Source organism: Phoenix dactylifera, chromosome 11 (genome assembly GCF_051530095.1).
Source record: "Phoenix dactylifera cultivar Ajwa chromosome 11, Ajwa_hap1_PhDact_Kaust_v1.1, whole genome shotgun sequence".
Taxonomy (NCBI): Eukaryota; Viridiplantae; Streptophyta; class Magnoliopsida; order Arecales; family Arecaceae; genus Phoenix; species Phoenix dactylifera.
Genome location: NC_143200.1, coordinates 27,822,485 through 27,838,655, shown reverse-complemented (window position 1 = coordinate 27,838,655; position 16,171 = coordinate 27,822,485). Strand labels below are relative to the sequence as shown.

General features: G+C 36.7%; 1 protein-coding gene across 1 annotated transcript in view; it reads right to left on the bottom strand.

The window, feature by feature from the left end:
- The window catches only part of LOC103719029 (ENHANCED DISEASE RESISTANCE protein (DUF1336)), a 47,019-nt gene that overhangs the window by 13,479 nt on the left and 17,369 nt on the right, over positions 1 to 16,171 (bottom strand). The window contains exons 7-15 of the mRNA XM_008808085.5: positions 15,978 to 16,103; positions 13,418 to 13,452; positions 12,226 to 12,326; positions 12,063 to 12,158; positions 4,677 to 4,741; positions 3,957 to 4,028; positions 641 to 808; positions 212 to 411; positions 14 to 80 (exon numbers count right to left, since the gene is read on the bottom strand). Coding sequence (XP_008806307.4) covers positions 14 to 80; positions 212 to 411; positions 641 to 808; positions 3,957 to 4,028; positions 4,677 to 4,741; positions 12,063 to 12,158; positions 12,226 to 12,326; positions 13,418 to 13,452; positions 15,978 to 16,103 — 930 coding nt within the window. The remainder of the gene's footprint in view (positions 1 to 13; positions 81 to 211; positions 412 to 640; positions 809 to 3,956; positions 4,029 to 4,676; positions 4,742 to 12,062; positions 12,159 to 12,225; positions 12,327 to 13,417; positions 13,453 to 15,977; positions 16,104 to 16,171) is intronic.

Genomic DNA, 16,171 nt, shown 5'->3' with positions numbered 1-16,171 from the left:
AGCCAGAGATTACCTGTACTTCGCTTCAAAGCCAAGCTTGCAATGGCCCATGAAACATTCCTTAGTCTGACTCTTCCATCCTGACAAACAGTGTATTCAGAATTCCATATTTGTTTCATGATTATTATGGATAAATTTGAAAGATAAAACTTGCAGTGACATGTCATCGACAAACATTAATTTTTCCTTTCTTTTAAATAATTGGCACTACCTTGGAGACTTCGACATCATCATCACTATCTTCATCTTCCAACGAGTCATCATTTGCAATTGCATCATAGAACTCATCCTTAACTTCAGATTCCTCAAATGCAGCACCGTCACTTGAAATGTCAGAGATTTTTGAATGCACAATTGTGGAGGAAGAATCAGATATGAAGGCAGGATTTGCTCCAAAATATTCTCTTAATCCTGAATAGTCAAAGAGGTCAATGGCTTCCTCTACAGAAGCAAAAGAATACAGTTCAATAGTTCAAAATACAAACGTTTCCCAGAGACTATATCAGGCATCTCCTTTTACACTCAGGAGACTCCCATAATTGAAGCATGTCCACATGCAAAATACTTGCTCACACGTGGACACATACATGCATGAAAATAGACATTCGTGTGTACATAATGAAATGCAGGGTGAACGAACCTGCTACTTGGCATAGTAAAGCATAAGGAATGGTTTTCTCAAAATTGGAGCTGTGCTGTCTCTTCCATCTAGCCCAGACACTTGATCGGATTTCCAACATCTGAGTCACAAGGCATTTTGCAGTTGGAGACTCTGATGTGTTTAGTCTTCTAATTTCCCAAATAGAAGCTGCAAAATGAGGCTCAGCCTTAGAACTACTGCTTTAAGAACCAATTCAACTGTTACATACGGAAATGCCCAAAACAAATACCTGAATGGATGTAATCAAGCCAGAAAGAAATTGGAATACTAGAAGTCAATTATTAACAAGTTACACCCACATCAGCAATCAAATAACATAACAAGTATGGCATTACGATCAATTTTAAGATAATTTGCATTATTAGAAAGAAATGCGTGGAAATCTCTGAGCATGACTTGTATCAAAAACATGTTCATGTCCATAAGATCAATCATTGCTTAAGCCAGCTTTGTATACATAAAGATAAGCTTCTTTCAAATATTCAATACATCAGATACATGCATAGTGCATGATTATAGATAAAGCCAAAATCAACTAAACCTTTATTTATGTAAAACTCCAAACAGTGTTAAATAATATGACAAACAGTAAGTTGAAAAATGACAAAAGAAACAAAACAAGGGAAATGAAAACTGTTCCGAACATGAAAAACCATTAACTTTACAAACGAGATGAGAAACAGACACATTACAATGACTATATTATAAACCAAGAGTTTTAACTAATGGAATGTGCTATTTTTGAAAAGGTTTTACATACCAGACCATACCCATTAGTATGAGGCATACTGTACCATACTGGAAAGCAATAGCCAACCATGCCGAGTGTTGGTAGCAAGAGATGTACTGTTTTAACACTGTGTACTAGTTGGGCACCGATGCAGCTTTGTGAATGGATCTACAGGAAAGAGTCTTTTTGAAATTCTGTACAGCCGGGGAACCAGGTTGTTGATCTTATGGACATATGAAACTAGCAGCTATTAGCGATGATGCTCTTGCTTCTACCAAAAATTTAAAGGAACCCAAGAGGAGGTCTGTCGAAAGTTGTTGGAGATGAATCAGAAGTACAAAGAAATTTATGGTCAACATAGGATGTTCAAGGAACACCAAGTTGGGGACTATGTCATCATGTTTCTTCGAAAAGAAAGGCTTCCCGTTGCTACCGTCACAAATTGAAGAGCAAAAACATAGGCCCATGCAGAATTTTGCACAAGTTTGGAGAAAATGCCTATGAGGTGGAGCTTCCCCATGGTTTAAACATATCTCCCATCTTTATTATTTCAGATCTTTGTGCCTGAAATGGTGATTTAGGGACTGAACTGAGAAGCACAGACCATGAAACATTGAATCAGATATGCAGCAAGGAAAATGAGGTTGAAAGTGTGTTTTAGTGCGAGAACTCAAGACTAGAGCTGGTAAATACTACTGCTTCCTTGTCAGGAGGGCAGGTAAACCTGAGCATGAGGACTCATGGATAGATGAAGAATTCATCAATATTGTTGCTTACAAGGGTCAAGCTGCAAAGCTTGCGACCAGCATGGAGGTGAGTTCTCTCTACCCTAGAGAGAATGACGCAAAATAATAATAACCATAGACATATAAGTTTCCAATACTATTGAAAGGGTCAAATTAGAGTTTTAAAGTGTTCTAATGGTCTGCCCAGTCTAGCGGTAGTGGTAATTTTGATTTCCCAATTCTGGTCAGGTCTTGTTAGGACAAATTTCGGGTCATTTTGGTCTCTCTGTCTTAATTGTAATAGTAGTTAATAGTTATATTGTCGGGAACAAGGTGTTAGGTGGTGTTAGGTGAGAAGTTTGGCTTTTGAGGCAAGAAGCTTCTCCAAAAAGCTCATAATATTAAAGGGGGGCTTGATGGTTCTTTGAGGGGACTTTTTGTGTGCTATTTTCTCTAGAGCTGCTGCTCTCCCAGCTAGGGTTCAACAATTGGAAATGAGGGTTTTAAGGAGTCATCCCCATGGCACCTTCTCATTTTTCTTTCACTGTGTCACATATGAGAAGCTAGCAGCAACATGCCGCTTTTTTCTGATTATTTTTCTAAGATGTGAAGCTCCATATCAGGTACTCCCTTGGATCTAGGGAAATACCTGATCTTTATCCTTTAAAGTTGATATTAGCTGCTGGTACTGCTTGGAATGTGGTTTTCTTTGCTATTTTGGACTGAAACTACTCCTATATTGTCCTGTTACTAACGAAAGAGCCTTGTATATCTATCATTTAGTGGAGTGGAGCAATTTCTCTATTAGAAGTATAATTGATATGTTTCTAATATCAGTTTTGCTTCACTATGCCATGCCACCCTCCTATCTCTTTCCACCCTCGTCTTGATCCTCCACGGCCTAACAGTCAGTGCAACTTTGGCCTTTCCAATTCCTATCCTAATCTAATATGAAAAAAAACAAGGAGATAATGGGGGATGGAGCAAGATGAAAGGATAATGTGCATTTTACCATGATTTGTTCAACATTTTGGATCTCTTGATTCCATTATTAAGAGACTGATAGAATTCATGCCCCACTCCTCTTTAAAGCAATCTAGCTTCTCTTTCTCCTCTCATTGCTTTCTCTTAGTATATGTATGAACATATGCATGTGCATATGCATATGCGGTGTGCAGGTATAAGTACCTTATCGAGAAATCACGAGTTAAAATTAATGATAAGCCATCTAAATTTAAAGTTTGCATTACATTGCTCAAAAAACAAAAGAAAAACATAATTCTTCCATCTTTTCATAGATCTAGTGGTCATAAATGGCAACTTTTGTGGCAAGATACAATATTTTGATTTGATTTATGACTTAAGCAGCCACACTCATTGAATTTAGGTTCTTGTGAATTTTAAGATGTATAAATAAAGTTGATCATGATCAATAGCGTGGATCCTCAATTCACAAATGCAATGAACTCATTGCTAAAAGAGTCCAACTCTTAACCAATTTCTAAAAGCAACAACAAAAATGATGTTGTAAGTATTCAAACATTTGATGCATATCTTAATTTGGATATGTGCTCTAAGAGTTGACGCGAGGGTACAACTAACACAAAATAGAAGGGCTAGCAAATGCAACAGCCAATACCACACAAAGCTTAAATCATGAACAGCTGTAAAGTTTATTAGGTCATATGGGTAGACAACAAATGCAACTCTATAACATCTAAAAGTAGATAGACAATACATCATCAACATGGAGGAAAAGCAGATTTAGGCATGACAGAAAACAATGAAGTAGCACATAATAAAGAGTGCATATAATATATAAACTAGGACGAAAGCTTACGATTGATTTTTGTACGTTTATAACCAGATCTTCGAGGTCGATTCTTGCTGACAGCAGGAAACTGTAAAATGGCTGCAGATGCATGTACCCAGGAAAGCCATATAAATAAATGCGAGCAGTATGGTAAATATTTTGCCGTAAGAACATAACAGATGCTCTTGTTTACCAACAATTAATCCCTACAAATTATGTTGTGCCGTTTGGTAGCAGTTCATGGCAATTCTGTGCTGTGGTGTACCGTTTGCTGTGCTGTGTGGTGCTGTGCTGTGCTGTGCTGTGCTGTGCTGTTTTGTGTTGTGTCATGCCAATTCACATAGTACTGTGCCACTGTTGCTATGTGCAAGGCATTGGCACACTATGTATCGTGTCATGCAATTCTAACCAGCATTTAAGTCCATAAGAATACCTTGAAAACATATCAGGATATAACCCAGCAATTATTTCCATTATGGTCCAACGACTAAAATGTCTTCTCGAGCATCGTATATTTCAAAGATAAGTTCTTAATGGTGTTGCATAGACCGTGTGTAGAAATGTGATGAGAGAAGAAAAAGGAAGAAAGTATAATATACTGCTAGCAACATCCTGTTGTGCCTTGGAGAAATGTTCCCCAAGATCTTATGCATCTCATTCAACAACAATATAGAGAAGTATGTACCGGGTAGCATATAAATTCATAAATCAGAACGGTGGAAGAATTTAACAGAAATGATCGCTTACTATATGCCCCATCTTGACCACGAAACCACTGTCTTGAGAAAACAAAATCCTTCTTTGAGTGCCACCTGAAAACACAATGAGAAAGACCAGATGATGCTATAATTACAAAAAGCACAACTTTTTGTGCCAAAGTGTAGATTTGATGATGATATTATATTACATTGGTCTAGCCATTATACAAATCCAAACCAGCATTAAGAAATACAAGTCAATGAACCTGAAACATGATGTTCTGGTTCAGATAAAGGAGTGCAGATAAAATAATTCTAATCTCCTTGAATCATCAAGCCAGAAGGCTTACACAACAAATAATCACATAAGGATGAAGAACTGTCTAAGTAAAAGAAGAAGTTGTTAATCAACTAAAGGGCTACCTTAATCCTGATAAACCTGGCATGTGGATTTACATTCATGATTAGGTTCAGATGCTTGAACAAAGAATTTATTTTCAGAGGCTAGTTGAGAACATAAAACACATACACATAGTACAATGTTTTCACTTTTCTTTGGAGAAACGTGGGCATACATGACCAGAACTTTTATTCAGATTAGAAGATTGTCGGGCCATAAAAAAAGTGCACTTAAGATGGAAAAAAAGACACCAAAACTAATCAAGGGAAAATGAAGTCCACATTAACGACAAAAAATATGGGAGCAACCACTTGGTGAAAGTCCAAGTGACCAAAAGAAAAGAAGATACTTTCTGGACTCCCAAAGAAATAAGAAATCAAAAGAGGCTCTATGTAGCAAAAAAAAAGAGGCTATCTACTTAAAGGTACCCAATCAAATAGGAAACCAGACCAGAAATATCCAATCTGGACTTTGATCAGATCCAACCCAAATTCCATGCCCAGATTTCAGCTGCAAAGATCATAACCTTCTCCAGAAGCTCTTTCATTCTGAGGCAATTTTGAAAACCTTTGACATCCTCTTGATCCAAAATACTCAATGTATACCCTTGGGGAAAAAATCCTGTGGTTTTCTTCGTTTCAAATAAAAGCAGGCTAAATTTCTATAAAGGAATTCTAAGAAAGAACAACCTGCTTTATAATAAACCTTTTCCATATAATTTTTCTCCTAGAGGAGGAGAACAAATATTTGTGCACAATAATATAGCATTCCAACAAATCTTGAGGCAGAGCTCCAAGCTGTTTTAGATGGCACTGGATCAGTTATCAATAAGAGGATTTTTAATACCCTCTTGGAGACTGGCGCATTGAACTTGTTTAGATTTTTACTTGATAATGTCAACCCTCCTAAAAATATAGGGTACGATTTGGTTGAGCGGAAGAAGATGACGGCTCCTTTGAAAAGTCTCATAAGGGAAGAATTTATAGTAGCAGATTTTCTTGCTATTTTTTTTTATTTTTTTCTAAATTTTCATTGCCTCTCCTTAGAAGGCACCATCAGGCAAGATAAATGTGGTCATGCCAATCTCAGATATGAGAAATGCTAAATCCCTGTATCTTGCAGTTGGTGGTTCTTTTGAGCGTCCATCATTTCTTTTTCAATAAATAGACAGAGATGTGCCAAATAAAATGATTAAAGGATGTAGAATTTACATGCTACATGTTTTGCCTTTTTCAATTATTACAGCCATAAGAAGCAAGCATGCTTTCCAAAGGCAGGCATTGATTTTGGGACGTCTCTTGCATCTAATTACTTTACCTGATCACTGTATACTTCATCATTAGACAAAAAAACTCATCAGTAGACTTAATATTAAAAGTTCAATTGATTTGGACAATGCATACAGAGGACCAGAAAGACAACAAGTTTAGCTTTGTTGAAGTTTTAGGATCCAACAAGGGGTGTTCAAAGCCAAATTTATAATTCGCTCACCAAAACATCTTGATAAAGGGACATGTTCTCAACTGACAAACATATATATTTCGACAGAGCCCACCTTTAATTTTGGATCAGACCACAACTTGCTGAACCTTGCTGACTTCCATTATTTAAACCATTTTGAAAGGACCATTTCTTATTGGAGATCTGCCATCGAATCACTGCAAAGTTATATAACTAAGACCCATTCTTCATTCTCTTGATAAAGTTCTTTGACATTTGGGGAGTGTATATAATCACTTATTTGGTGAGGCATAGTTTAAGTCTTTGATAAAACTTTGCCCAAGCATTCTGATTTAGCAAAAAAGTCTGAGTGTTCTGAAAGTCAAAACATTCATCCAGTCTTCCCAAGTCCTTGCAATGGGCCACCATCAAGGTGAAAAAGAAAAGTGGGTGGGTGCCAAGAGACAAAACCTACATTAGATGCCTAACTTCATTTGAGCCTTAGCAATTGATAGTCTGAAATCAATTGCCTTGATTTTATGAACTGAAGATATGTTATAGAAAACTACGCCTTGGCTCCTACTTCCTTGGCTCTCAAAACAACAGGCATTGGATTGACATTAGCTCCCACCACTGATCACTTGGAAGAATTTTTCTAAAACTTATATCTTGAAACAAGATAAGAACTTCTTGAGGTTTGAAATTTTCAATACAACCATGAGCACAAAAGGCAATGGTGTCATCCATGTATTTCAAATTAAAGATCTTGAAATCAAAATCCAGATAAGTCCAAAACAAGATAAATTTACTTGTACCATGAATCATTTCACATAACTTCAACACAACTAAGCCTTAATGCAAAACTTGTTAGGGTTGCCTACATGAATCCTTTTCCTACGTTCTGTTTAGAAGCAGTTCACATAACTTTATTAGTAAAATAGTGTTGCCTATTCTCTGTCATCAAACTTATCTCAAATTACAGTACCTCTACCACATTCATTTCTTGCACCATGTTGAACTATGAAGAATAGAAATATATATTGTTTGCCTCAAAAAACTTATTACCACTCCAATTCCCATTCATGCTCCTTGCTTTTATGCTAAAAATGAGGGCAAGGCAACATCACTGCTTCATCTGGCATCAAAGTATCTACATCATTTCTCATTTATCATAATTGGGAAGTAAACACCAAAAATGCTTACTAAGATCAATTTACACTAAAAATGGGAAGAACCATATTTCAAGAAGACTCTAGGAACTTTTACCATGACCCTTCATAGTTTGCACTTTGCAAATTGACCCTAGGACAATATTCTGAGTGTAAAGTCATTAATGAACAATAAGGAAGTCATCAAGGATGCTTCATCTCTTAAGTGAACATCTTGCTTGACTTTTATAAGCTTTTCCTCCAATCCTCTTAGCATTGTAGCAAAAACTCATGAAAATGTTATGGATAGCCCCACTAATCATACTTATATACTGAAATTTACCATGATTGCACCGTTGGAGTTAAATAAAAGCAAGGAAGTATTTGAACTTTCGGACACATTTGTATCAACATCTATTTAAAAGTGAATAGTTTCAGTATTCTGGATGATCAAAATTCAAAAACATCAGAGACTAGCCTTTTTCCAACTTTCTGGGTCAGGTATCAGATAACCCTTAATTCTCAAGTGGAATTCATGACATAGTACTCATTTTCTTTATTTTAGCTATCCCTTGTTTGTTGAACAGGAGCTTCATCATTAAATTTACAACCTAATACTCTACAAGGAACAAAGAAATGCAGAGAATCTTGGACATGATGTTGCGGTTGAGTTTCCTCCTTGTTGTTGTAGGAAAGACACAATTCTCACGCATCCTTATAACATGGTTTGGGACACCTTAATTCTTCATCACATTTTCCAAGGACACCTTAAGTCTTCATAAGACAGTCCCAGGACAACTTAAGTCTTCAAGAAATGGTCAGTTTGACATCTTAGATCTTCATCAAATGGTCTGGAGATATCTTAAGTCTTGATCAGATGGTTTGCCAACACAATAAATTTTCATTACACAATTTGAAGATACCTTGAGTATGCATCAAACAATTGGAAGCACATTTTCTTTGCTAGATGGTTTGCACACATCTTAATTCTTCATTAGACATTTGGAGGACACTAAGTTCATTTTATCAAATAATTCATAGACACTAGACACCATATATCATCAGATGGCTTGTGAACACCTTAAGTAGATACATAATTGAGGGGCACCATAGGTCTGCATCACATGATTTAGCAAAGCCAAACATCTTCATTATTAATGTTCAGTTCTTTTGCATCACCAAAGATGTCCGAGGACCAATAGATCTACATGGTAGGTCAGCACCCTCCATTAAAGGGCAAGTTTCAGTGCTGATGGTGTTGCCCAGATAGACAACCCAAGAGGGGGGGGGGGGTGAATTGGGTTTTAAAATAATTTTGCAATTAAAACGTTGTGGATGACTAATTAATGCTTTACCAAGATGATTAATTAATTGCTATGTGCTGTGAATGAAATGAGAGTAAAAGAAAGAGACACACGATCACAAACACAAGGCTTTTATAGTGATTCGGAGCTAACCCTTGCTCCTACGTCCACTCCCCAAGTCTCACTTGGGAATTCACTATAACCCCTCAGATTACAGCCGGTTGTTTTACAAGCTCACAACCAAACTTGTTGTTTTACGAGCTCACAACGAACTCGGTCGGTTTTCCCTGGCTCACCGACTAGAACCACCCCGATTGTTTTTCCGGGATCACAATCGAACCCTTACACGTTGGTTTTACACTCGGCTCACCAACCAACCTCTACACCCTTGATTCAATCCCCCGATTGAACCAAGCAAAGACAATATGGAAAGAATAAGAAACAAACAGAAAAACTGAGCTTCTTAAAAAGCAGATTTGCTACAATATAAACTAGAGAGGAGTTAAGAGCCCTCAAACACTTTTGAGTTGGAGTAGAGTAGGGCTTCTTGAACTTTGAGTCTCCTCTGGAATGTCTGGTCGACTTGAATGCAGGAGGAGGCTTCTTTAAAATGCTGGGAAGAGGAAGTTGGATGGAGTTAATGGCGCTCTTCCTTCTTTTCGTTGAAGACAAGTATGCAGAGAATGAATGCTTGATTTCTCTGAATGGAATGGTGCTTCTCTACCTTGCTACAGTCTTCTGTGGCTATTTAAGCCATCCCCCACGGAAACTAGCCGTTAGACACCTTTTTCTGCCCGTTCTGCACACTCTGCACAACCTGACAATATGTCCGTTGGGGGTCGGAGTCGACTCGCGCGATCAGGAGTCGACTCGGCTGTAGCGGGAGTCGACTCATGCTTTTCTGGAGTCGACTCGGCAACTGTTCCGGATTTAAATTAAAGTGGCCTCTTCGACTGGGAGTCGACTCGACTTGACCCGGAGTCGACTCGCCAACTTCTGGAGCTGACTTGGCATTTTCGGAGTCGGCTCATCCCATGAATTCCACGGAGCCAATTTTCAACCTGGCCCACTCGAGTCGACTCGACAATCCTGGGAGTCGACTCGGCGCTCAGAGCCCGAACTCCCGATCTTCTGTCTTTTGGCTCGTCCAGTCTTGGAGTCGACTCGGACTGTTCTGGAGTCGACTCGGCTCTCAGTTTCCGAAACATGGCCTTCTGCCTTTTTGGTGTAGCGCTGCCTTGGGGTCGACTTGAGCTGTCTGGGAGTCGACTCGGCTCTCAGAGACAATAATTCGGTCTTCTGTCTTTTTGGGGTCGCGCTGTCTCGGAGTCGACTCGCGCATTGCGGGAGTCGACTCGAATCTCAGAGTCCGAAAACTGCTCTCTGACTTTTGCCTTGTGAACCACTGAGAGTCGACTCTCGCTTTCTTTAGAGTCGACCTACCAACCATCGGAGTCGACTCGCGTTCCACAGGAGTCGACTCGAATCTCAGGGTCGAAATTCGCTCTCTGACTTTTCTGTCTGTAACTCCTTGGAGTCGACTCATACTACTCCGGAGTCGACTCGCGCACTTCAGGAGTCGACTCGCTGACAGATTTTGAGTTGATGCTTTCTGCTCGTCTGTCTGTTCTCAGTCGGAGTCGACTCGTAATGATCCGGAGTCGACTCGAGCCCGTGCCAGTGATTCTGATACGCTTGGAGTCGACTCGTAATACTCCGGAGTCGACTCGAGTCTCAGACTTTGGTTCAAACTGATTTCTTAACTTATCCAAAATATTATGAACCAAGTCTAGAAACACTTTAGACAAGATTTTCACTGAAACACTCAATTGAATTCATTAGTAAACAAGAGATATACTCAGATGCTTTGAGCTCATCAAAATCAAATAGGGTTATGATCAATCACTCCACAGATGGCCTATGTTGAAGCTTGCTTCTCATGGTGGTAAAGGAAACAAGTTTTGAGACATCAAACTTCATCTATTATAGTCCCTGAGGATCCACTCAAATCGTAAAATCACTAGGGACAGGCCCTCTCCCTGAGGTTGGCCAAATCTATGTTATAACTGGAGCCTTTTAATATCAAGAGAGCTCCATTTGAAAATGTTTTAAGATTGGGAGAAGCAATATTAAAAACCCGTCAGATTTAGTAACGAGATTATACTCTCCAATTGTCCTTACTAGAGTCTAATTTATTTACACACTCCAACAATCCTCTATTGAAGGGCATCTATGCTATTCAGTAGTCCTTATTTGGAGCTTAATCAAATTTATGCTTTGAATAGCCCTCTAATGGGATCATCCACATTTTTGCTTCCAGCAGCTCTTAATTGGAAATACAAGTTCATCATATGCCACAACAACATTGTTTTGACTTCCAGTACTCTCATCTAGATAGGAAAGTGTGCAGACTCAGAGTATCTTTTCCCTTCAATACCCTTCATGTAACTAAGGGGTTTTGGTGCTAATGATCTGTCAGCACTCAGCTCCTAAAAGGACAAGAGAAGTTTGGAAGCATCTGATATATTCTCCATCATTATCCATAAAAATTAACATTCAAGACTATCATAAGAAGTTAGAAACGAACAAAATTGGGTCTACTGCATCGCTAGAATCCTTAGTTTGCTAAGAGGAACAAATTATGGTTTATTTATTTGTGTACATTATGCACATAATATTAATGACTGGGTATGGTGCATTTATTTCTCTACTTATAATATTTGCCCATACTTACACAATAGCTAAGATTGGGTACAGGGATCTCAAGTTCTCAACCACTTAATCAAAGGTCACCTGATTCAAGGATGGAACTAAATGTGGCTCTAGTTAAATCATGCAACACATTTCTCCAGCAATCAACATATCTTAGATCAATGTTACTTAGGGGGAAATTCATTACATATGTTGAATCCTATTTACAAACCTAGAAGTCATTTGGTTCTTAGACCTCGTACATGTCATATGTCCAGATTAATGATGTAAAATTTTTCAAGGACAGGTGATATGAAATTTCCATCCTAGATGTTCGAAATGTATTTCACATAAGCACTGTTATAATTTTAGCTTCAATCTATCTCTATCTATATCATATAAAAAATTGGTTATGAATGGCTAAGTGCATGAAAGGCATAAAATTAACATACCATGTTAAAATTTTTGGATCATATGTTCCATAAACAACATCATAGTGCCCATCCACTGAATCCACCAATTCTAGGTCACATGTTAACATATCCCACCTGTATAAAGTCATTCTCAGAAGGAGTTTAGTATAAAAAGCATAACATACAAATTTAATCAACTTACTCATATCTCTTATGTCTATCAACACTGAGAACCACCTCAAAGACAGTATCCACATTTGCATCAACAACACCGACAGACTTAAGAAGGCAACCTTTGGCACCCTGCAAAAAGTAAGCACATACTGCATTATACATATCATCTCCAATTATGTAAAAAATAATGTGAAACTAAAATACTTCAACCATAGTCGAATTGAAATTGAAAGAGAAAATTAAATCAAACAAAAAGAATATTTCAGATTACACTAATCAACAATTGTGAAGGCAAATATATTATAGCAAACAAATAATGACTATTGAGTAAACAAAGAATACTTGTGTAAAAAAAAAAAAAAATCACTATATGCGAATTTCAAAAAAAAATTAGAAGTTTTATTTGTAATCCAATCAACAAAACAAGCCATAAAATACATCTTGGATACAATGTCTTCTGCATGAATATTGCATAGCATGCTTACCTGCACTTGTCCAGACTTGATTTATATAGTCTTTCTGCATATATATTATATATAATAATCATGAATGTTGCATAGAATTCCTTCTTATGGCATCATAATTTTCATATTCAATATCAGATTTTATTTCTGAAATATTATTTCGTTCACATAAGAAATCAATCTCATCAAATTAGGTCAATGACTAGAAGTGACACCAAAACTTCCAATGATGATTCTGTCCCTTCAATCAATAGTGCTCAACATGCTCCTATTGATATCCCACCATTACTTTGCAAAACTCAGCAACTTGAATTTAAGTTATATGAAGCAATTGCCAATTCCTATATTCTAACAACCAAACCACTATTCTTGCTTTTTACAAAATGGCCATGCAAAACATCACCATTCTTGACTAGAAGGTAATTTTAGTAATCAATCAGTTTCATTGATTGTAGCATTTAAAATGTGAAGTAACCTTCTACCTTTATGCTAAGAAAATCACCAGTGATGCCTCAAAAGTTATCCTTTTCTTATGAATATATACTTTTGTTTTGAAACTACTAATTAGCTTTAGAGTTTAGAGTTTTATAAATTGGCTATTCCATTATGTCATGACAACATATGGGATAGGCGATACAAATACCAGATTTCATTCATGTACAGTGCAACAATTTAAAAGTCTTGAAAAAAAAAATCTTACTAAAATGTAACTGAATATCACCATCCATAACCCATGAACGCAAGAAAAAGAGGTACCTTCAAATCAGCCACTTCCTCGAAAATTCTTACACCTAGAAACCAGAAAAACAGAAAAGATATTAAAGATATAACTAAAGTATCAGCATGATAAAACAATTCAGGTAATATTTCAATTTAAGATTCAATTCGAAAAGGACATGCTTCCCTATTCATGTTGGCATATTAAAAATATAACATCAAGATACAAGTATGGCATAACATGTCAAATTTTCATGAATAGAAGAAGACATAATTTCCCCAGGCATTCAAGACAACAGGTCATTTAGAAAGAACGGCAATAACCATAGGCAATAAGCCTTAAAACTAACCATTTGGGTTGTGTGTTATGAACGTCATTTTTCATCCAAAAAATCCTATACCAACAGATGACTTGATTTTATTTGCAGCTAAATGCCACGTCGATTTGACATGACCATGTAAATCATTTGTTTGTCAAATAACAGAACTGCTTAAATAGTTGTAATGTTGTATCTTAATTTCATAGACTGAAAACCTTGATGTGAAATAGAAGATTACTCAACATCCATCAACTACATGTGAAGTGTGAGCTAAATTTATATTCTCGAAGTCATGGGAACCTGATTTTGAGAAGGAATTGGTGTTATTGATTAGCAAACTAAGGAGGACATCACTTGAACACAATATTTAATTTCTGCTATGAGATGCTATGGTTGATAGGGATGATTTTAAGATTTCTATAGTACCTCAACTCCTTTTTTCTTCATTTAAGTGAAATCCCCTTTTATGGCCTTTTCTCAAGGACACTGACCAAGAACAAAGAAAATTACACACTTTCTTAGTTTCTCTGATTATTCTTTGATATGTTCTTGTGTACAACACCTCCATTTAAAACTTAGCCAGATAATGAGTTTCTTTGGCTTGGAACTCTTGCACATTTTAAAATTGTTATCTAAGAGAGGCTACTAGAAATCATCATGAAGATCACAAAGACATCAAGTCAGAGATGGGTTAATTTGAAAAGGAAATTTACCATATCAAATACAAAGGCATGTTTAGATTCCTTGTTTCGATAGCATTTGCAAAAGGCACCAGCAAAGGAAACCAAGAGAGTTGTGATCATGTCCGATCAGGATCAGCATCAGGAGTTTGATATAAAGGCCATGAAAAAAGCATGACTCATCATTGCTAAAGCCTAAAGTACCACTTTGAAAGGATTAAAAAAAAGAGAGAAAAGCCTCCAAAGTAGAACCCAAGTAGCAATTAATCCTCTGCGTCGCCGATGACAATAATGAGCAATGAAAATAACTAGTTCCATGTAATGGATTTGAGATCATGGTGTTTCCAAACTAAGGTGCCCCAATGAGGATTTTTCCCATCATATTAGTCTATTTTGGTGAAATTGCCCTTTCAAAGGGAAACCATATTCTATTTTGGATCCTTAAGGCATGGACAAAACAAGGTACAACTCTCCTTAAGGATATTGTATCCATAACATACTAATACTAATGAATTACAGATACACAAGTTATAGTCCACTATAATATTTTATCAATTGAATTTATTATTAATTAATTACTTGCTAGATATAGTAAATTACATGGCTAAAAGAGTATCACATAGTAAGAAATAGCTAGGACACTGCTAATAAGGCTAAACCCATCTAACTGAGTTAAGCAACATTTAAAAAGACTTTTTTATGTTAGAATATCTTGTTAGAAAGTTGATGATATTTACTCATGATATCCATTATAAAAGCTTCATAAAACCAACAGAATTCAAAATTGCCCATATTTCTTTACAATGACCGCATGGCCAGTTATGTATAAGTTAAGATTGTGGTTGCAAGAAGTATGGACACCCAAGAACTCAAGGATTCAACATTACACACCTTGACATTATATCTCATTACATGATGATAACAACATCCTCAATCACTGCAACCATAAAGGCCTATAATCTAACATTATTTTCATTAGTGCATTTACTGTTTTGGTTCTGATAACAAAGTCAAACAGTTATTGTAAAAACATTACAGGAGCCCAAAATTTGTTCTCCCACAACATGTTCAGCACCTATTTCGCTAAATATTGCAGTATAATAGATTCTAACCATCATCTGGTCTCCTATGCATGCTGCAGGCTGTTCAATTATTTGTTACAAGACCTCATAAACTATCTACTTGAGAACCTGTGTAGATAGTACATACGGCGCTAACTATAATATGTAATGCTCACCTTCCATTCATGATTACATCTAAGATAAATCTACATGGGCATGGGATATTTAGTTGTGACTATGGTTTCAACTGTTCCTGGTTCAGATGATTAATTTGTCAAAAATCAATCCAAAATGTTAATATAAGATAATAAGACATAATATCTTTAAAAGCCATACAACAATCTTTTGGTTTGTATGTGCTACAAATGTGATATATTTGAAGATGGCAATTAGTTGATGACTCAGCGAACCTGTTATTTTGAAGTCTTACATAACCATGTTATGCTTTTAAATGCACTTGTCCAGATATCACTGGATGCTTGTACCATACAGATCAGAATTTAAGAAATGACACCAGAACACAAATAAGTGATGTTACCATTAACAATACGAACGCATCTCCAATCATGAGCTTGAAAAGCATCACCCCTATCACCTTCAAAATACGTGCTTGTGCTCACATTAGTTCCGAGATCTGAAGACTGCCGAAGAAGCATCTCTGGACCTGTAATTGCAAATAATAATAGTTCTTCACCAATCAATCGTAAACTTGGATAAACTATCCAAGAGTTA